The sequence below is a fragment of the Thamnophis sirtalis genome, unplaced genomic scaffold (genome assembly GCF_051295495.1).
Source record: "Thamnophis sirtalis isolate CommonGarterSnake01/CBP01778 unplaced genomic scaffold, rThaSir2_p1.2 scaffold_12, whole genome shotgun sequence".
NCBI lineage: Eukaryota > Metazoa > Chordata > Lepidosauria > Squamata > Natricidae > Thamnophis > Thamnophis sirtalis.
The window spans coordinates 62072271-62094931 of NW_028261392.1; the positions used below are offsets into that span (position 1 = coordinate 62072271).

The following is a 22661-nucleotide window of genomic DNA, read 5'->3' on the forward strand; positions in this document are numbered from 1 at the left end:
TGGTTTCTTTGCCTTACGAGCTGATTTTATGATTTTACGTACTATTATAGCATTATTTGGGCAGAATAATATTATTCAGTAATAGGAATATTAGTGTGACTGTGCGGAGAGGGGCTTGGATTTCATCGTTGTCTTCCTAAAACCCTGCCTGCTTTCCTTTTAAAAAGGGGAGAAGTTAGCTAGCAAAGGCAGAGCTAAAGTTTTCACAGCTGAGAATATTTCCCCTGCCCCTCTTAATCTTCCTTCTCTTTCTCTAAGTGGTGACAGGAACTCTAAAAGTGTTGCTGTGCACGGGCTGAGTTTAAATCCAACTGTTGAAAATTAACTGTAGAGGCTGGGAAATGAAGATGTTTGCTCGTTGTGCTGGGATTCTCCTACTTGTCTTGCATGGTAAGTATTTTCGAAACTTTTGTCTTATTCAGATTCTTTTTTATTTATATTTAAATACACACACACGACATCAGGGGGGAGAGGCGATTAAATTGTGTCTATGATTGTCAGAATGTGTCTTCAGACATGTTAGCTCAATGGTCATTTATAATAAATAATAATAAAGAGCCGAGGTGGCGCAGTGGTTAAACGCAGCACTGCAGGCTACTTCAGCTGACTGCAGTTCTGCAGTTCGGCTGTTCAAATCTCACCGGCTCAGGGTTGACTCAGCCTTCCGTCCTTCCGAGGTGGGTGAAATGAGGACCCGGATTGTTGTTGAGGGCGATATGCTGACTCTGTAAACCGCTTAGAGAGGGCTGAAAGCCCTATGAAGCGGTATATAAGTCTAACTGCTATTGCTATTGCTATAAAGAGCCTTTGCCCCCTCCCTCGAATGGTATGGTTGTTGTGTGCTTTTTAAATTGTGTATTGTTTTGTTCGGCTTTTTATTTTTTTCATTTGTACCCCTTCCCTTGACTTGGATTGTGAGCCGCCCTGAGTCCCCTTCGGGGAAAAGGGCGGCATATAAATGAAATAAATTCAATTCAATTCAATTAACTGCTATTGCTATTGCTATTTATAGCACATCATTAAAAAAGCAAGCAAAGCATAACTGTCAGCTTTCAATATTTCCCATCCGCAGAGCACAGCTAATAGCTAACGCGTTATTGTTTTTATAATAACATTAGAAACACAAAAGCACTAATTTGCAAAACAAATGGAGGAGTATTTTGCAGGGAATGTTTAAAGCTGTTTTCTGACACACAAGCTGTTTTTAAGTAAATTCTACAGAAATCCATATTTTTTTCTACACCAATAGTTTTAACACTTGAGTTGTTCAGCTTCTGTGTTTTATTTCTATCCTGATGACGTGGCTTTGCACAACACCTTCATGAATAAAACAAATGCAACTCAAGAACTTTCGAAATTATAATGTATTACATAGCATGCATTTTTTTTTTAATTTTAAAAAAAGATTTTATTGGTAAAAAGAAAATACAACATCCATAACTTGTAAAAAACAATACAACTACATTTCGAGATATTCCCATACTATCAAATCATTATAAACATCAAAGGTTAGGTATCTTATTCCTTCCCTCTCTCTTCTCTTCCCTCGTTTCTTCTTTTCCACACCCTTTTCTTCCCTCCCCCCTTACTTCCTTCTCCCCTGCCTTCCCTCCTTTCTTTTCTCCTTTCCTCCTTTCCTTCCCCCTCCTTCCCCTCCCTCGATCCCCCCCTCCTTCTCACATACCTTCCCTCCTTCCCTTCCTCTTTCTCTCCTCCTTCCTTTTCTCTTAATCTCCCTCCTTTCCTCCCTCCTTCCTTCCTTCCTTTCAACTCTCCTTCTCTCTTTATTATATATGTTATTTTTTATTGATTGGTTGATTGATTGATTGATTGATTGATTGAGGGGCTTCTAGTGTATCATGCTATTAGTTTATGGTGTAGATTGTGCCAGTACGCTACTTCCTCCATTCAGCCATGGTGATGGTTTTGGAGTTTACTGTAGAAGAGGAAATCCATCTTAACATGTATTGTAAGAATGAATGAATTGAGCCAATGAGTGAAAAATGCATATACGGAGAGAAGGGACACATTCGCATTCTCTCTCTGCTTCGTTTTGCAATAAAAGGTGTCTTTGTTTTCTTGTTGTAGCAGCTGATTCACAGAGTAATGAAGTAAAAATGATTGAGGTCCCTTTAGGAGACACGGTAAACATCAGCTGTGAAACTTCAACTGCGTCCTTCACACGGATCGTGTGGTACAAGGAAGGACAAAACAGAAACCTGGGCAAGATTGATCAGGATGACAAGAAGTTGAATAGAGAGTCACCATGCACCTCACACTTCTGTAACCTGATTATCAACAACGCACAAAGGAAGGTCTCTGGTATTTATACCTGTGTTGAACATCAGGGAGCTAACATACTACTCATGCACAGGACAAGAGTGATAATCACAGGTGAGAATTCAAGCAGATCAATAACTTAGTGAGCCAGCTATGCTTTCTCAGTCCATCCTGCTGTACAGAGTTCTTGTGAAGAAAAATGAGCAGAGTTTTATATGTACCATGCATAGTCTTGGTGGAGAAGCAGGATATATACCGTAATACATAAATGATGTAATCAAGTGTCAGTAATGACGCTGATTTTGGGGAAGAACTAGAAAGAAGATGGTTCACAGTGGAAAGTGGACATATTATGCATGCACATTTCAGTTTAAAAAAAAAAATCTAGATACTTCCACCATCATAAATTGTAAAGTGTGGGCATGAAATATGGAAATATTGAACAGTTGTAATGTCCTGTCAATGTGTGGGAATTATTCACCATGAATAGCCCAATATATCTCCTTTTGATTTTCTATTTGCGTGTATTGTTCACAATAGGCTATAAAATGGATTGGTTTTGGCTGGCATAATTTGCTTTACTTGTGTTATCACCTCTCAAAAAGTTTGTTTTGACCTGATTGCTCGCATACCTATCATTTTTTGACTGTGGTAAGCTAACCAAATAATTTATTATTACAAATTTTTATGATAATAATGTATTATTATTAATAGATTTAATTCAAATTTAATTCAACCATATAGCCCAAAGGAAATTTAAAAGAATGGTCACAAATTCTTTGGTAGAAGGAATATGTTTCAAATAGTTCTATTTAAAAACAAATTCTTTAGTTGATCATACAAGGTTTTATGAGTAGAAGATGTGTGAAAATTTGTTTTAGGTTTTTTAAAAAAATATTTTCCTCCTAAAGCCGAGGTGGCGCAGTGGTTAGGGTGCAGTACTGCAGGCCACTTCAGCTGACTGTTATCTGCAGTTCAGCGGTTCAAATCTCACCAGCTCAAGGTTGACTCAGCCTTCCATCCTTCCGAGGTGGGTGAAATGAGGACCCAGACTGTGGGGGCGATATGCTGACTCTGTAAACCGTTTAGAGAGGGCTGAAAGCCCTATGAAGCGGTATATAAATCTAACTGCTATTGCTATTGCTATTGCTAACATTTTCCTGCAAGTGTAGGGTCCCCTCCCCCCCACCTTTGGATGAACACTTGGTTGATCCATTGGTTGCAACGGGAATTGACTGACTAGCATCATGGACTGAGAGAGTGTGACCGATCTAAAGTCAAGCACCTGACTTTCATGCCCAGGGCAGGACTTGAACTCATGGTCTCCTGATTAGCATGGCCACCTAGGGTAGCTTGGTCACTCAACAGTGAGGCACTGGTGAAGTGACCACAGCAGCACCAACATTTTCTGTGATGCATGCAAAAGGTTCATCATCTTTCCACAGTCCTTACCACTTTCTATAGAGGGATGATTGAAAGCATCCTGTCATATTGTATTACTGTCTGGTTTGGAAGCATTACTATTTCGGACAGGAAGGCTGTGCAGAGAGTGATGAGGATGGTAGAAAAGATCATTGGTAGTTCACTTCATTCTATCCAGGGCATAGCATATAAGCAATGTGTCAGCGTTCCAAGTATCATGTAGAATTAAATCAGAGTCCAAGCCAAAACGATACTTAAAGTTCCAATTTAATAGGTCAGACATCTTGACATTATGCTATGAACGCTGACATTATCCCAATACTGGAAATGACATCAGAATCCCACCCAGTTAAAAGTTCATGATCTTGTCCCCACACCCATAATCCATCACATGGTCCAATCTTCTTCTTCCACGCTGGCCTCTCCACCCAGCTGCTTCCAGTCAGGTGCAAAGGGTGCAGAGACAAAAGATGACCTTGAGCTTCTAGAAAGGAATTTTTTTATTTTGAAAACAACACATTCTGCCCCTTGCTATTTCCAGCCCCCCTTAATGAGAGTGTGGCAGGCCAAAGATTCTTAAAGGAACCTCTGTAGGCCTGACACAATGTTTGAGCAGGCTCTGCAAAATTGTCCGATATTCTCTTCGCAACCTGTTTTTCTGGTTACCGTCTGGGAGGTGGTATCCGTAGCCAAACATCCAGATTCAATGACAGTTTTGTTCCATATATATATATGGGTGTAGATATATTTATGTATGTATATACATACCTACATGTTGTATGTGTTTGGGTAGATACACACTTTCTTTTGAGAGCAGGCAACAGAATTTCAGTTTTAATGCATGCCAGTGTGTTCCACAGTAAAAACTGACAATATGGATTATCTTATCTTATTTCTATCCTGGTGCCTTAACTACTAGAGCGAACTGCTTTAAGTTTTAAAATGCTGGTATGATTTACTATCTGAATTGCTGATTCACTTCTACACGTTCATATTTATTGTAGAAGAATTTGGTGTGTTTTTTTAATTTTTAAAACCTTTTTTTAAAGGTTTAAAACATATAAATTGAATATGTGCAATCGAGTTGTAATGACTCCAAGTGCCCACATAGGTAAATTCTTTTCCACAGGGAATTTTCTCTACTTTGGTCTTTCAAGTGTACCACTGCCATTGTAATTGAGTCAATCCGCTTTGCTGTTAGTGGAGCCAAGGTGGCACAGTGGTTAAATGCAGCACTGCAGGCTACTTCAGCTGACTGCAGTTCTGCAGTTTGGCTGTTCAAATCTCACCGGCTCAAGGTTGACTCAGCCTTCCATCCTTCCGAGGTGGGTAAAATGAGGACCCGGATTGTTGTTGGGGGCAATATGCTGACTCTGTAAACCGCTTAGAGAGGGCTGAAAGCCCTATGAAGCTGTATATAAGTCTAACTGCTATTGCTATTGCTATTTTTTTTCATGTTTCCCAGCATTAGAGTCTTTAGGGAGCTAGTTCATATAAATCAAAACACACACATTTTTTTTTAAACCACAAAACCCCCAAACCATCAACTGCAATGAACAACTAACATTTCCTTATAATTACTTGTATTCAGTGATATCACCACTCCCCTGATTAGCATAAGCCTGGGTTCCAACATCATATTCTTATCTCTTTTATGTTTATCTATGAATACAATGCCACTAATTATTTACTGTGAATATCTGCACTAGAGTCTAAAAATATATCCAATAGTGCAAACTGAAGTCATATATTAATTGATTTATAACTTTCTCAACCTCCAAAAACACCTTGGAATACAAGGAAGAGTCATAGGATTTAGAAATGCTGTTAACCAAACTGAACATAGGTAATTTAGAGAGCCAGTTTAGTCTAGTATTTAGAAAACAGGTTAGAAAGCAGGAGACTATGACATCAAGTCCTGATTTAGCCATAAAAGCCAGTTGGTGACTTTGGGACGGGTCACTTTTTATGAGTGCAACTTGTCTTACACCTTTGTGGGGAAAATAGGAGGAGGAAGGTGGTTGGATGTGTTGATCATCTCGAGTTTTTTTGTAATGATAATAAAGCTGGGATACAAATTTGTTCTGACCCCCTCCTCCGTCCAGTAACGAAAGCCGAGACAAGCTTAATTAGAATGTCCTTTAATAGCAAGACTAGAATCTCGGTGGCTGAAAGCCAAGCAAACAAACAGATAAGGACTTTGGCAGCAAGTCCGACAAACCTTGGCAGCAATTCAGACAAACCTTGGCAGCAATCCAGCCTGCCAAGTTAGTTACATTCTCTTTAGTCAATGCGTTGACTTCTGCAAAAGGGGCGTGTCACAAGCAGTCTTTTTTATAGTCTGGAGAGGAGCCTCATGACCACCAGCTGAGCGCAATTACCTCCTGTAATTGCATAATTGTTCTTGACGCCGAGTAGCTCTTCGATGGCGTGCATCCAGGAACAACTCACTGCTGGTTTCTGGATCACTCTCCCTTGTCACCTCCCCACTAGTGAGGCGCCACCTGGTCGCCAACCAGTCTCTCTGCGCCCTGCTCGGAGTTGGAACCCTGTCCAGGGTCCTCCACATCCTCCAGGGCCGGCTCATAGGGCCCCTCGCTGTCGGAGTCTGGTGGCAGCTCCAACAGCTCCTACTGGGCCACAACACAAATTAAACAAACAAAGAAAGAAAGAAATTCAAGGGATATTAATCTGCTAATAACCTTTATCATTTTTCATCTCTTGTAGAAACTTTGAAGCCACATTTTTCCATCCTTGTGCCATCCATCTTGCAGGATGGACCACTGAAGCATGATATTCCTCTGCTCTGCATCCTTTTCAATGCTAACCCTAATTCAAATACCGTCATTTGGAATATTAATGGGAAAATACATCAGGATAAGATGGATGTTGACCTGATAGATGGGGAAGGATCTTTCAGTATTTGGAGCTTGAAACTGATTTCTCCAGAGGACTGGCAGCCAGGAATCTCTTATGCTTGTTCACACCCAGGAAACATGACCTTGCTACAGTCTTCACAATAGGATGTGTCCTCAAACAGGAAGAATCACAGGTAAAGCATGGCAAAATCAATTGATTTATCCAGAAATTATAATACGTATATTCATCTCCAACCAGCTGTCCTCCAGTTATGTTGAGCCACATTTCCCATGATCTACACCTAGAAGAGATAAGAATTTAGGTCTAAGTGGATAAAACCACTTCCATATGGAGGGTAAGAAAATTGCATGGATGCATCCATATAGTCACTAGGAATTAAGCACTTTATATATGTGCAGTGTACTAGACTGTGAAAGGTAAGGATGACTACTGCATTTGTGGTGCAATCAGAACATTGCGTGTGTTGAAGTTGTTTTAATGCAAACCAAAGATGCCTTTTAAAAAAACAAGTTTACATCATATTCTTATGCATGCCAGTGCTGTGTGTGAGGTAATTTAAGGTGGTTCTGACAAGTGTCGTCGGCATCTTCATATCCGGTCACATGGGCGGCAAGCCACTCCCATCCGGTCACATGGGCAGCAAGCCACTCCCACAAAGGAGGCCACACCCACAGAGTAGGTTCGAACAATTTTTGAAACCCACCACTGATCCACACCTAACCAAATTTGAATTTAAAACATGGTCAGATTTGCACACGAAAACTTATCTAGAGCACATCTCAGCACCAAGACTTAAAGGTGGAGCCTTTTGAGTGCAATAAGAATCTGTCCAAGAAAAAGTCAAACTCTTTTACTTCCTCTCTTTCCAGCTGCAGAGTGAGGCTATAAGAGTCTTTTCAATTAGATCATGGAAGAGGACAGTTCCATAAACAAATGAACAAACAAAGCTGTTTCTTCTGCATGGACAGAAATAAATTGAACGGATATTTAGGAGAAAAAAATAGGAGACTTATCTCTCCCATAACAACTTAGGACATTATGTAGCTGAAGCCTCTGTGATAAAAGAGAAGATGGGGACAGCCATATTCTTTAGGACAGCTGGATCATTTAACAGGTGTTGGGAGTCTGAGCTGGCTTGGGATGTGAGTATTTTGATTTGATTTGATTATATTTATATGCTGCCCTTTTCCCCCGAAGGGGACTCAGGGCGGCTCACAATTCAAATCAGGGAAGGGGGGTACAGACAAAAAATAAAAGACGAAACATAACAATACATAATTTAAAAACACACAACAGTCATACCATTCGAGACGGGGGCATCAGCTCTTTAACCCCAGGCCTGTCGGAACAGCCAGGTTTTAACGGCTTTGCGGAAGGCCTGGAGGGTGGTGAGGGTTCGAATCTCTTGTATCCTCTTCCTATTTTCCTGGGCCTTAGGCTTTGTTCTCAGAAAGCATTTCCCAGAAGTAAGATACAGATAAGTCCTAATGATCTATTTTGGTATGCAGCTGATGCTGAAATAGAAAAGCAAATTCTCTGACTGCCAAAAGCCAGAGAGGCTGAAAATGTGATCCAGCTGGGCTTAGATAACAGCAGATGCCATGTTGGTTTGCAACAGTCTTCATGCTTTAGGCCAAAACACACATAAAAGGAATACTTCAGAACTAGAGGGTGGCATAGTCAGTTCGCCATCACAGTTTCCTTTCGATCCAGAGGATTTCTTTTATGCCAAACCAGGTTTCCAGGAAATGACCTGCTCTATTTATTTATTATTTTATTTGATAATCAAATCTGTAGGGCTGCCAATGGATATTATATATATATATATACATGCAAACATACATGCATACACACACACACATACACGTCCGTGCACGCACACAAACATAACACACACACATAGTGTTTTTTCTTCTGTCAGATCACCTGGTCTACCCAAATATGGGAGGGAGAAGTCCAGTGGTGGGTTTCAAAAATTGTTTGAATCTACTCTGTGGGTGTGGCCTCCTTTGTGGGAATGGCTTGCTGCCCATGTGACCGGATGGGAGTGGCTTGCTGCCCATGTGACCGGATATGAAGATGCCGATGACACTTGTCAGAACCACCTTAAATTACCTCTCACACAGCACTGGCCTGCATAAGAATAGGATGCAAACTTGTTTTTTAAAAGGCATCTTTGGTTTGCGTTAAAACAACTTCAACACACGCAATGTTCTGATTGCACCACAAACGCAGTAGTCATCCTTACCTTTCACAGAGGCCCTGAGTTTTATAAATAGGAGCATGATAGTGTAGAATAATCATATCCAAGGACCAGTAGTGGGTTTCAAAAATTTTTGGAACCTCTTCTGTAGGTGTGGCCTGTTTTCCGGATCCACTGGTGGAACCTCTTGTAACCGGTTCAGTAGATTTAATGAACCGGTTCTACCGAATAGGTGCGAACTGGTAGGAACCCACCTCTGGAGCAATTGCTTTCACGACAAACTGCAGTAACACAAAATAATTTTGTCGTGAAAGCTATTGCCTGCGAAGGTTCCTGGATTGGGGCTGAAAGGCAAAAGGCCAGCAGTAGGCTCCCTCCCATATTTGGGTAGACCAGGTGATCCGACAGAAGGAAAAAACATTTAATCTCCCCCCTGGTTCAGCTGATAAAGTGAGGATAACTTGTGGCTTAGAGGTTAATGCAACTTGCCTAATATGCAAGCAGCCCAAGTTCGAATCCCAGAAGGGATTCACTGATGAGAGCTAAATAAGTTGAAATAGATCTATACTAGTCTCCCTTTATTTATTTATCAGTAAAATGTAAAACACCCACACACATACACATATACATATGCACGCACACTGGTATAACAGTGTTAAACACTTCACAAATTTGTTGTCATCCTTGTGTAGGGCCATGGAACTTTCTTTGTATTATTCTAATTTTAATGTAGGTACTGCCCAAGTTTTCTTTAAAAAACAGAACAAAACAGCATATACAAAAGCAATATGTAGAGAGGCATGTACAGTGTGTGTTGTATGCCCCACTTGCTATGCTTATGTTACATTATTGGAATTTTTAAATAAAGAAATAAATAAAAAACGTATTTTAAAAATAAAGAAAAAAGTGGCATCTAAAAGATCTTACCTTCCGTGAAATATCCGTGATTTTGCTTTATGTGCTAGAAAATTAGCTGCATCGTTTCTAATCTTAATTTTTGCCAGTACAATAGAAACCAAGCCATAGTCTGCCTAAACATAAAATTTTTTGCAGCAATAAAGCAGGATCCTAGGCACCTATTATATACATTAGAAATATTTCAGTTTTCAGCCCATTAATTTGTAATTCGTAATTTAATGAGCTTATATGCCGCCCAATCCTGGAGGACTCCGGGCGGCTTACAAATACGAGATAAAATAAAAATAACAGATAGGGGAAGGAAAATGAAAACAGTTTAAAAACACAACATACATTCGGCTTAGCTGGGGGTTAGACCTGATTTATAGATCAACAACCCCAGGCCTGCCGGAACAGCCAGGTTTTGGTGGCTTTTTGGAAGGCCGCGAGAGTGGGAAGGGTCCGGATCTCTGCGGGCAGATCGTTCTACAGAGCCGGAGCAGCTACAGAAAAGGCTCTCCCCCGAGTGGACGCCAACCGGCATTGTCCGGTCGACAGCACCCGGAGGAGGCCTAGCCTGTGAGTTCTTATTGGCCGTTTGGAGGTGTGCAGCAGGAGACGGTCTCTCAGATATCCAGGTCCATTAATATTTCAAGTAGAGTTTTCCAAGTCTAAAATGGCAATAAATGCACTGCAGCACATCAAGCTATCATTCTAACTTCCTTCATCCTTGGTTCTTCTGACAAAAACTATAATGGAATTGACTAATCAATTACTCATGAAGAATGTCCATCAGGTAACTAGCAATTCATAACACTGAGTGAAAAATCACTTGGGAAAAATAAGTACAGAGATGAACAAATGGGAGAAATTATAATAGTCTTTGCTCGGAAGGATAACAGTAGTAAAAATGAATGTTTTGTTTTTATTTCTTCTTCAAATGATACCAACATTTCAAAAAAGATGCAGATATGGAAGAATGGTAGAAAGGTATTGATAACTTTGTTTAATAATGATGGAAAGATTTGGGTAAGAAATGTAAAATTTATGCAAGCTTAAAAATTGATAGAGAGTTCTTATAAGATGTTTAATAGATGGTATTTAGATCCCAAAAAGTTAGCTTGTATGTATCCAAATTTACAATTTAAATGTTGGAGATGTCATTGTGTTGATGCTATGTATTATTATGTATGGTGGGTTTGTAAAAAAGCTAAAGCATTTTGGATAAAAATATGGTGGATTATCTAAAATATTCTTAAAAAGAGGATAAAGTTCACTCCTGTTGTTCTTGCTATTACAGACTGTATAGTTATAGAGACTAATTTGATTCTGAATTTGACAACAGCAACAAGATTGCTGGAAGAAGGAAGAACTGCTTATTATTCAAGAATGGGCGTTAAAAGTAGTAAACTTAGCAGAGATGGCTAAAATTTCATCATATTGGAAAGACTACTCAGATGAGAAATACAAGTTGGAATGGAGAAGATGGATTGACTACATTCAAAATAAGCATTGGACTAAGGAACTTCAATTAGCTTATGAATGAACAAGGAATGTTACAATTTATCTAAATTTAGCTTAATAAAAGGGGAGTTAAAGTACAAGAGGGAGGTAGGATGTTACAGTTAGTTAGCTTATGTTAGTATATACATTGTTAAATGTTTATACCCTGTATTTTGCTCTGGGAAGTTGGGGGGAGGGAGGGTTGGAGGGGGGCAGGGTTGGGGAGGAGGGAGGGAAGGGGAAGAGGAAATATCTGTAAAATTTATTAAAACTTTTCAATAAAAAAAGAAAAATAAATACAAAGTCTTCAAATAAGCTATTAGGATTTATCTTGGATTAAGGAATGGAACAGAAGGAGTGCCAAGAGCTGTGGAATTGCAGGCTTAAAGTAAGAGATCAGGGGACAATATTATGAGTTTATATGCTTATTTATATAGTTTACCTCTGGTGGGGAAAAATGACCTCCAGATGATCAGCTTCAGAACTTTAAACTAGAATAACATTCTTAAAGAGGTTCTTTTTTAAAATTATCAAAATAAAGTGACTGATAAAGGAGAGAGAGAGAGAGAAGTCAGGTTTTAAATTAATGTGAATTATAGAAATCAATTTAGTCTGTAATGCACCCGTCTGAATATTCATTATTCACCATCCCCCTTGAATTCAATAGATATAAGATTTTAAGTTGCCATTTTAATGTAGATTACACAGTATTAAATGAATAAAAGAAGTCAATTCAGAAGATAGACTGTTGTGAACGTTGGAATTTCATTAATGAACCAGAGGAAGAATTCTTCAAGCACCAAAGAATGCTTTGTCATTTTAGAAAGAAACGTTTTGCTTTGATTTTTCAGAGGTAGAAAATGTAAAAGTAAAACCAAGTTCAGTTTTGTCTGAAAGACTCCTGCCATTTTTTTTGTGTTTTTCTTCTTCTTCTAGACATATTCAGAATTCAATTGGAAAAACCGAAGTATGATACAAAAGAAATGGCTAGAAGTCTACGTTAAATATGTCTGATCAAAAATCACAGGGAAGAAAATATATTTCAACTTGTCCAGATGATCAACATTGGGTTATTAATTGTAAATCTTTGCTTAATGCATGAAACTTAGTTTGCATTAATGTGACTCTATGCTCTCTTTTTTTAAAATCTCCCTCTGGAAGCCTGAATGTGACCAAATGAAGTGAAAAAGGCGTGTGGAAAATTCACATCACACCCAGCTGAGAACACTGAGTCTTAATCATTAAAGGAAAATCTCTCTCTCTCTCTCTGTCTCTCTCTGTCTCTGTCTGTCTGTCTGTCTGTCTGTCTCTCTCTCTCTCTCTCTCTCTCTCTCACACACACACACACACACACACACACACCGTGACTAATGCAGGAAAACCCTGTCAATTTATGACCTGATCTTAGTACACAGATGAGAGAGAATGATATTTGTTTCCAGACTGAAATTCTAATTCCACTTAGGGATAGCTGAGAGTCAGCACCATGGAGAACTCCCTCAGGTCAAGTTTACACTTCCAAAAATAGGAATTGTCTAACAAATAACCTGGGATAAACTCATTAATTATGTCTCCTGAAAAAAAACTTTGAATTCCTCCGCAACGTCGAATGAATCATTAGATTATTCATATTCAAAGTAGCATCATAATCTCCTCCCCCACCTGAGGTGATTTTTGGTACCTCACTCTTAGATTTTATCCATTGTAAATAATTGGAGGAGTAAACTAATATTTCCACAACCATAACTTTAGTTTTAATAGGGAAATAAAGGAAATAGGAGAATAATCCTCGAAATGAGCTCTTTCCTTGAATTTATATTTCTGTGTAATCACTATTTTTGCAATATACCACTACCCAAAATGGACAAGATTCTTAAAGCTGGCACCCAAAGTACTATATATTTTGCAAGTTTTATATTAGTGGCACTTAACTCCTACTTTATTCTATATACTATAAAATCACTTCGAAATGTCATAGGACCACGATGGCAAATCTATGGCATGAGTGCCACAGGGGGCTCTCAGAGACCTCTCTGCAGGCACACGAGCTGTCACCCCAGGTCAGCTTCATTGCACATGTGTGCTGGCCAGCTGATTTTCATGTCTCTGTTACACATTTGTGGGGGCGGAGGGCATGCAGGAGATGGGCATGTGTTGTGGCCCAGCAGGAGCCGTTGGAGCTGCCACCAGATTCCGACAGCGAGGGGCCCTATGAGTAGGCTCTGGAGGATGTGGAGGACCCTGGGCAGGGTTCCAACTCCGAGCAGGGCGCAGAGAGGCTGGTTGGCTACCAGGAGGCACCTGAGCCTTGGACCAGTGGGGAGGAGACAAGGGAGAGTGAGCCGGACGCCAGCAGTGAGTTGTTCCTGGATGCCCGGCACTGAAGAGCTAATAGGCGTCAGGAACAATTACGCAAGTACAGGAGGTAATTGCACTCAGCTGGTGGTCATTAGGCTCCTCTCCAGACTATAAAAGGACTGCTTGTGCACACGCCCCTTTTGCAGAAGTCAACACAGGAATTAATGTTGGAGAACATGATTGTGAGCTTGGCAGGCTGGATTGCTGCCAAGCCTTATCTGTGTTTATTGCTGCCCAAGGTTGTCTGTGCCGGTTTGCTACCAAAGACCTGTCTGTCTGTTAATTAAATGCCGTAACTTATCTTTGGCTCAGAGTGTGCTTTGGTGTGGAACGAGGGGGGTCAGAACAGGTGTATATGTGCGGGGGGAGCACATAGGGGGGCATGACCCCGCACAGCCCATTTTCGGTCCCAGGAGGCTTCAAGGAGATCTGCTAGGCCCAAAACAAGGCATCGAGGGTCACATGCACATGCACGGGAGGGGTCGCAGATGCATGCACAGGGAGCCAGGGTGGGGGGTTTCACACATGTATTGCATTAGGGTGTGGGCATGTGTGTGCGTGCGCTATCACATGTGCACGCTTTTGGCAGGCAATGATAAAAAGTTTAACCATCACTTTCATGGGGGCTGTAACAAAAGGGACATTACCATATGTGGTAGACATGTAATAAAATAACAGCCTTCTGGCACAATATTTTTAGTGAAATTAGTATTATTAACAACCAAAGATTTGAATGCTCCAAGAACCCAATATATTATATCCTTTTATGCAATACAAAATAAAAAAGCTGATTGCCTATTTGCTATTGGCAACAAAACCAATTATTGCTCACCATTGGAAATTTCTTAAAAATTTAACAATTGGTTTGTGGATCAAAAAGCTTCCCCATTTTTTTTTAAATTACTGTTATTAACAAACGTGTAAAATACACACACACACACAAATTAGATGTACATCACATTTATACAATACGAACAGGAACTTCCTGTTCTTTATAATAGCAATCATCAATCGATACAGCTCACCTTATATTATTTCCCCTTCTATTGTATTTCATTTGGATTTCACCATTCTTAACCCTCATATTTTACTCATAATTATTATTTTTTGAGTTTTGTTGTATTCCTTCTTTGATTCTTGTTTCTTTCCTCCATCCACCTAAACCATTTATCCCATATCTGGTAGAATTATGGTTCTTCTTTTCCCTGGATTTCTTTAGTTAGTTTGTCCATTTTTGCAGAGTTCATAACCTTTCTTATTATTTCATTTTCATTTGGAATTAATTTGTTTTTCCATTTCTGGGCAAAGGCAATCCTTGTCGCCGTAATTATATGTAGTATTAAATACTGGATTTCTTTTTTGTATTTTGCAGACATTATTCCTAATAAAAAAAACTTCATGTTTCCATTCTATTTTAACCCCTGTTATTGCCTCCAGCCAATTTTTGATCCTTTCCCAAAAAAAATTTAGCCTCCTCCCAGGTCCACCATAAATGGTAATATGTTCCGTGTATTAATTTGCATTTCCAATATTTTGAGCTTCCCCAAATTTTTTATTAGAAAAAATATTAGAAAAAAACTTATAATGATTTAATTTCCAAAGGCAAGAATCACACTTTGATCATGCTTAGAATTGACATTCATTATGTCAGTTGCAACAGTGTGATTTTGTTAACTTTTACAATATATAGCAATCAAGAACAACTTTAAGATTTACTAGGTATAAGTACTGACTTTACAGCGGTAGAGACTAACTTGATTCTGCACCTAATAACGGCAGCAAGACTGTTGGTGGCGCAATACTGGAAGAAGGAAGACTTGCCTACAACTCAAGAATGGACATTGAAAGTCACAAATTTAGCTGAGATGGCTAAAATATCGGCATATCTTAAAGATCACTCAAACGAGAGATATAAACGAGACTGGAAAAAATGGATTGACTATATACAAAATAAATACGGGACTAAGAAATTCCAGTTAGCCTATGCTTAAGATCAGAAATGATTTAAACTGTTAAAAGTTAGTTCAGTAAGAAGCTAAGGTCAATGTAGAATGTCATTAATTTCTTCATTTCTTTTTTCTCAATAGATTTTAGACTGTGTTAGTTAAAAATCCATACCATGTACGGGTTCTGGGAAGTGGGGGGGGGAGGAGGAGGGGGTTGGGGGGTGGAGGGAGGGAGGGGCATACAAAAAAAATTGTACTTCAATGTTTTAATGATTGATGAATGATGAAATATTTGTGTTTTTTAAAAGAAATAAAATAAATATTTGTGAAGAACAACTTTAAGATTTTTGGTCATTGCCTTCTACTTTTTATACTATTTTTTTGTGTTTGTCATTATAATACTGTATATTCTTTGTTTAGCCATTTCTCTCTTTGTGCAAACGGCTGTTCAATAAATAATCGTAATATTTCACTTAAAAATACATGCTTGAGTAGGGTGGTGTATAACAGAAGAACAATCCATTCTTGAACTGAACTCTAGAAATTGGATCCTACCTATATTATTTCTTGGAAGCCTATTGGAATGAGGTAAAGGAACTGTGATCTTTCTTTGCAGAAGAGTGACAAGAGTATTTAAATGAAACTAAACCGTGGAATTACCAGAAATTATTGAAAGACACATACTGAAATCATCATTATCATACGGGCCCAAACAGTTCGTTGGTCTTCCAGTTTTGGCCCAGCGAAATGTGATCTAAACACACACACACAAACACACACACAGGAAGGAAAAGGTGGGTGTTAGTTTCTTTGTGGTGTTTATCAAGAATGGGACTTATTCATGATGTCAAACTGCCTAATATATTTTTAACACTCTTATCGTGGCAAGAAATATTGGCAGAACTGAAGAAATAGAAAGTTTAGATATCTCTCTGGCACCAAAGTTGCTTTTTTTCTTTCAATATTACTAAAGTTGGATACATTATGACTCAGAGGTTTCACTTCAGTACTGGCGGTGAGAGAGCACAATTGATGCAAGATGATAGATTGTGTGCAGAAATTGAGAAAGCCATCCCCCCTTGAACCAAGAGCTGCCTATATCATAAACGGCAAGAAAGGTTTATTTGATAAGTTGCAAAGAAAAAGGTGGCACTTGAACTTCTGGGGGCTTAAAGGATTATTAAACTTCCCACTTCTGTGTTAAGGAAAATGAAAATCTTGAAGCAATGGATTTTGCTTTGTAAATACCAAATGGTAAAGAAAGTTTTGTTTTGCATAGATTAAAAGCAACCCTCTAGCACCAGGTCTCTGGAAATCGAATCCCACATTTGGCAACTGCTGAAGCTTCTCTGCTTTGACATGGCTGCCTCTTGCAGGAATCAAGTCCCATACATGGGTCAGCCCCAGGGTTTAAATTCCTGGACTTTTTCTCCTGCCACTTCAAGACAATGGAATTTTTATCCATCCTTTTCCTTGCCTGAAGAGTCTGCTCTGTGTTTCCCTAGAAGCTGCATCTGACATAACAATTATATTGTCACCTTCACCCAGGGGTGGATTCCTGCCAGTTCTAACCTCTTCTATAGAAGAGGTTCCACAAATCTACAGTGCCATTTAGAACCGGTTCCACCTCCCTCCCCCCTCTCCATCCGCACATCCTCAAGATGAAGAGTGAGAGGAGGAATTCTGGGAGTTGAAGTCCACAAGTCTTAAAGCTGTCAAGTTTGAACACCCCTGGGTTTTTTTTTTCTAAAGGGTTAGGGGTGCAAGGGTCTTGTAATTTGACAGCTTGCGTGCTTCAAATGCCAGAATTTCTGAGCCAACATTTTGATTGCTAAGCGCCAAGCCACTCCCACTCAGTCACATGGCTGGCAAGCCATTCCCACCCAGTCACATGGCCAGCAAGCCCCTCCCACCCAGTCACATGGCTGGCAAGCCACTCCCACCCAGTTACATGGCCAGCAAGCCACTCCCACCCAGTCACATGGCCAGCAAGCCCCTCCCACAAAGCAGGCCTACACCTACAGAAGAGGTTCTAAAAAATTTTGAAACCCACTACTGTCTTCACCCCTTATTACTTTATACATTTAATTTAGTCTTTTATTGCCTTTAAAATGGTGACAAAAAAGAAATGGGGAAAAAACCCACAAAAATAAAAATATATGCATTGTAAAAAAAGAAAACAAACAAACAAATAAGTGCTTTTAATAGAAATCGGTGGCTCGGTGGCTAAGGCACTGAGCTTGTTGATCAGAAAGGTTGGCAGTTCAGTGGTTTGAATCCCTAGCACTGCATGCTGGAGTGAGTTCCCATTACTTGTCCCAGCTTCTGCCAACCTAGCAGTTCGAAAGCATGTAAAAATAGAAGTAGAAAAATAGGAACCACCTTTGGTGGGAAGGTAACACCTTCGGCGTTTAGTCATGCCAGCTACATGATCACGGAGACGTCTTCGGACAGCTCTGGCTCTTTGGTTTTGAAACGGCTTTGATGAGCACTGCCCCCTAGAGTCGGGAGGAACTAAAACTCTATAAACAATTATCTAATAAATTATTATTCAAGCAGATAAGTATTTCTAATACATGCATATAATTATTATTATTTTTTAAACCTACTGGATTCTGTGTGAATGAGTCCCATATTTCACTATATGTATCCATACAAGATCAATGTCTCTAGCCCATCCTGCATAGGAAGCCTGTACATTCAGGTCTCCCATCCATTGAATGCCCCCCAGAGTCATTAGGTGAGATGCGCGGACATACAAATATGAAAAATAAATGTGAACCGCGTGGAAAGTTCTCCACACAAAATGTAAGTTATTGAAATGAGATTTTTCAGCTGTAGGGCATCATCTCCTCCTCTTCCATCCCCTTGGGAGCTCTCTAGGGAGCTGATTTCACAAAGAGATGGATTAAGGCTGGTAGGTAAGAAGAGGAACTGTGTAAAAGAAAACTGTTGAAGTGGAATTGATATGACCTGAAAACATTTGGAGAGATCTTGATTGGAGGAAAGGGTCCTGGTGGAATGTGGAACCTGCTGGAACAACAAGAGATCTAATGCATTGTAACATAACAGAATGCTCAGTCGGGAGCAGTCTTCTTCAGGACAAGCTCAACATGAATACAGCTAGTGAGTTGTCTGCCCTTCATATTCCTGTTCCATCTTTCTGCAAAGAATCCCTAAGTGGCAATAGAAATCAACCTCTCTGTCTCTTGATTCTCAACAATTTGCAAAGATTTGGAATCAGGGATGGTTCCCACAGCTCAAGATGTGTCAGTCTTGCCAATTAATGACCCCTCTCCCCAAGAAGGGTACAGCTGTACTTCCCTAATTAACCTCTTATCGGTTATTTGCAAAAGACCTGTATCAATTTATCTTACCCACTACTGCCTATATATTCCTATGCAATGAAGGCTGGAGAGTATAGTCTTATTCTGAACACAAAAAGAGCCACAGAGATGACCTTGCCGAAACGAGGCAAAAAAGATTGTTACACAAAAAAAGTGCAGGCGACAAATGTGTGTTACTATACACTGTAACAATAGACCATAGCTCCAGTTAATCTTGTGCAATCTTTTTCCTGATCTGCCTTGCCTTAAAGAACAGACAGAACATAGAGTTTTTACCACTTCATAAGTTCCAGATGAGATGGACATTCTACTGGCATCTTCCAAGGGTGTATTTCTGAGGAGTGAATTGCCACAACAATAAAATTAGTTGAGGCCCTGCAACATTTGGATTTGGATTTAACTTTATTTGTATGCTGCCCTTTTCCCTGAGGGGACTCAGGGCGGCTCACAATTCAGGGGGAGGGAGGTACAAAACAAGTTATACACATGAAGACAATACATCGTTAAAAAGCACAACAGTCATACTATTCGGGTGGGGTTGAAGTCTTTAGCCCCAGGCCTGTCGGGACAGCCAGGTTTTAAGGGCTACGCGGAAGGTCTGGAGGGTGGTGAGGGTTCGAATCTCCACGGGGAGTTCGTTCCATAGGGTTGGAGCAGCCACCGAGAAGGCTCTCCTCCGGGTAGTTGCCAGTCGACATTGACCGGCTGATGGGATTCGGAGGAGGCCTAATCTGTGGGATCTTATTGGCCTAGTGGAGGTAATTGGCAGTAGGCGGTCTCTCAAGTACCATCTTTGAAAATTGAGCATATAGGCTTAGTGGGGTAGTCTAGTTTCTTTGTGGGAATATGGAAGCAAATTTCCCAGGGATGATCATATATCAGCCCCAGTTCACATTTTCTGCTCATTGAGGTCATAATTGCTTTTCCTCTTTTCAGAGTTGATTGCCAGCAAGCGTTTGTCCGTTCTGCTAAAAGATGAAATATTTACAGACTTCTTCAACACATTCCTGAATCTTCCTGTAAGTTTCCCTCTTGAGTCAAGAATCGTTTTCTGTATATGAACCAGTTATCAAAAATCTGTCATGTTGGCTTATAGCACTGTTCTGACCCCCTCCTCCGTCCAGTAACGGAAGCCGAGACAAGCTTAATTAGAATGTCCTTTAATAACAAGACCAGAATCTTAATGGCTGAAAGCCAAGCAAACAAACAGATAAGGACCTTGGCAGCAAGTCCGACAAACCTTGGCAGCAATCCAGCCTGCCAAGTTAGTTACATTCTCTTTAGTCAATGCGTTGACTTCTGCAAAGGGGCGTGTCACAAGCAGTCTTTTTATAGTCTGGAGAGGAGCCTAATGACCACCAGCTGAGTGTAATTACCTCCTGTAATTACGTAATTGTTCTTGACGCCAAGTAGCTCTTTGATGGTGTGCATCCAGGAACAATTCACTGCTGGTTTCTGGATCACTCTCCCTTGTCTCCTCCCCACTGGTCCAAGGCTCAGGCGCCTCCTGGTGGCCAACCAGCCTCTCTGCACCCTGCTCAGAGTCGGAACCCTGTCCAGAGTCCTCCACATCCTCCAGGGCCGACTCATAGGGCCCCTCGCTGTCGGAGTCTGGTGGCAGCTCCAACGGCTCCTGCTGGGCCACAACAAGGTTGCCTCAGCATTAGCCAATATACCAAGTAATTGTGATGAAGGGAGGTACAGCCTACCAATATCTGAGCCTAAATAGTAGCTTTGCTAATAGCAATAGCAGTTCGACTTATATACCGCTTCATAGGGCTTTCAGCCCTCTCTAAGCGGTTTACAGAGTCAGCATATCGCCCCCACAGTCTGGGTCCTCATTTCACCCACCTCGGAAGGATGGAAGGCTGAGTCAACCCTGAGCTGGTGAGATTTGAACCGCTGAACTGCTGAACTAGCAGTCAACTGAAGTGGCCTGCAGTACTGCACTCTACCCACTGCGCCACCTCGGCTCTCAGGAAGGAAGCCTTGCTAAGGAAGCCTTGTCAGTATACAGCTGGTTTCCTGCACTATGCTAAGCCGTAATATGACTGGTTAGGCATAGCAAGATGTGTGAATCTGGTTTATCTCCCCTCTGCTTCATCTCTCTCTGCAGGTGTTCGGCCAGACCCCTCTTTTCATTAGCAGAACGCGTCAGTGGTACCTGTGGCCAGAATTACCATGCAACCAGGTATGATATTTTCAGTGCATAATTTTGTAAAATTATGCACTGGAGGATGGACATCATTGATTTATTCCAAATCTGGGAAATATAGCATATTAAATGTGTTCTGACCCCCCCTTGGCCCACACCAAAGCACTCCGAGCCAAAGATACTTTACAGAATTTATTCACAGACAGACAGGTCCTTGGCAGCAATCCAGCACAGACAAGCCTTAGCAGCAATCCAGCCTGCCAAGCTATCCCCACAGTTCTCCAACATTAGTTAATGCATTGACTTCTGCAAAAGGGGCGTGTGCACAAGCATTCCTTTTATAGTCTGGAGAGGAGCCTAATTACCACCAGCTGAGTGCAATTACCTCCTGTAACTGCGCAACTGTTCTTTTTGCCTATTAGCTCTCCGGTGCCGGGCATCTAGGAACAACTCTGTTGGCTCCTCCCCACTGCTGATGTCCGGATCACACTCCCTTGTCTCCTCCCCACTGGTACAAGGCTCAGGCGCCTCCTGGTGGCCAACCAGCCTCTCTGCACCCTGCTCTGAGTCGGAACCCTGTCCAGGGTCCTCCACATCCTCCAGAGCCGACTCATAGGGCCCCTCGCTGTCGGAGTCTGGTGGCAGCTCCAACGGCTCCTGCTGGGCCACAACATAAATGTAGCTTCAATACAGGCTTGTAGTCTAATCATTGTCATTACTAGTAATTCTTTTCCATAAGATTAAAGTACAAAGAATGTTTGAAAGCCCAAAGTATATTAAAAAATGTCTCAGGACAAATCAAGACAGAAAGAAGATGCTTGATCAGAATATACTTATCTGTTATTGTTTTTGAAGTATGTTATGTTTTGTGGTGCATCTTGGAATTTGTAGGCACATACACCTATGCCTTATATCAATACCTTCTTTGTGTAATCCAGTACAGTTTGCATGTGATAATTAGTTTTTTTTTAACACAATGTCCAAAATTCTATCTATTTATGTTCTCTTTTTAGGGGCAAATGTGATTGTGTGATGGTCCTAAAGATGCTTTTCAGAAAGGCAACTGGACTTTGTTTTCCTTGAAGACCTTTTGCTTTGCATCCAAGAAGCTTCTTCAGTTTTGTGAGATTATTTCAGGGGTTCATTGTCTTGTGGTTTATGGCTACAGAGACAGAAAACCATTTAGTCTCCAGGAATCAAAATGGTTACTCTAGCACAATGGTTCCCAAACTTGGCAACTTTAAGACTTGTGGACTTCAACTCCCAGAATTCCTCCTCTTGCTCTTCATTTTGATGATGTGCGGACGGGTGGGGGGAGGGATCTGGAACCGGTTCTAAACGGCACTGTAGATTTGTGGAACCTCTTCTATAGAAGAGCTGGCTGGAGAATTCTGGGAGTTGAAGTCCACAAGTCTTAAAGTTGCCAAGTTTGAGAACCACTGCTCTAGCAGTAAACTAAAGGAAATAAAAGGGGCAGATAAGAGAAAAGAAAATAAGATTGATTAAATTTAGTTCACCTATCCCCATATTCAGTAAACAATCTAGTAAGGTGCACAAATTTGTCTACTTGTCCCAGTTTTTTTGTCACTCATTCTACAGCTTCAGATTTATTTCTCCTTTTCCTTTCCCTTAACTCTGCGGGCTCACAATATACTTATTTCCCTTCTTTC

At 40.6% G+C, this 22661-nt stretch overlaps 2 protein-coding genes across 2 annotated transcripts in view; both read left to right on the top strand.

Annotated features, from left to right (window-relative positions):
• Nucleotides 1-99: 99 nt before the first annotated feature.
• Nucleotides 100-6765, top strand: LOC106547272 (uncharacterized). Its single transcript, XM_087726529.1, has 3 exons — nt 100-390; nt 2089-2394; nt 6430-6765. The coding sequence occupies exons 1-3, from the start codon at nt 342-344 to the stop codon at nt 6723-6725; spliced, it is 651 nt and encodes a 216-aa protein (XP_087582655.1). The 5' UTR covers nt 100-341; the 3' UTR covers nt 6726-6765.
• An 11837-nt stretch (nt 6766-18602) lies between these two features.
• RGSL1 (regulator of G protein signaling like 1) overlaps nt 18603-22661 on the top strand; it is a 45386-nt gene continuing 41327 nt past the window's right edge. The window contains exons 1-3 of the mRNA XM_087726300.1: nt 18603-18615; nt 19773-19855; nt 20953-21027. Coding sequence (XP_087582426.1) covers nt 18603-18615; nt 19773-19855; nt 20953-21027 — 171 coding nt within the window. The remainder of the gene's footprint in view (nt 18616-19772; nt 19856-20952; nt 21028-22661) is intronic.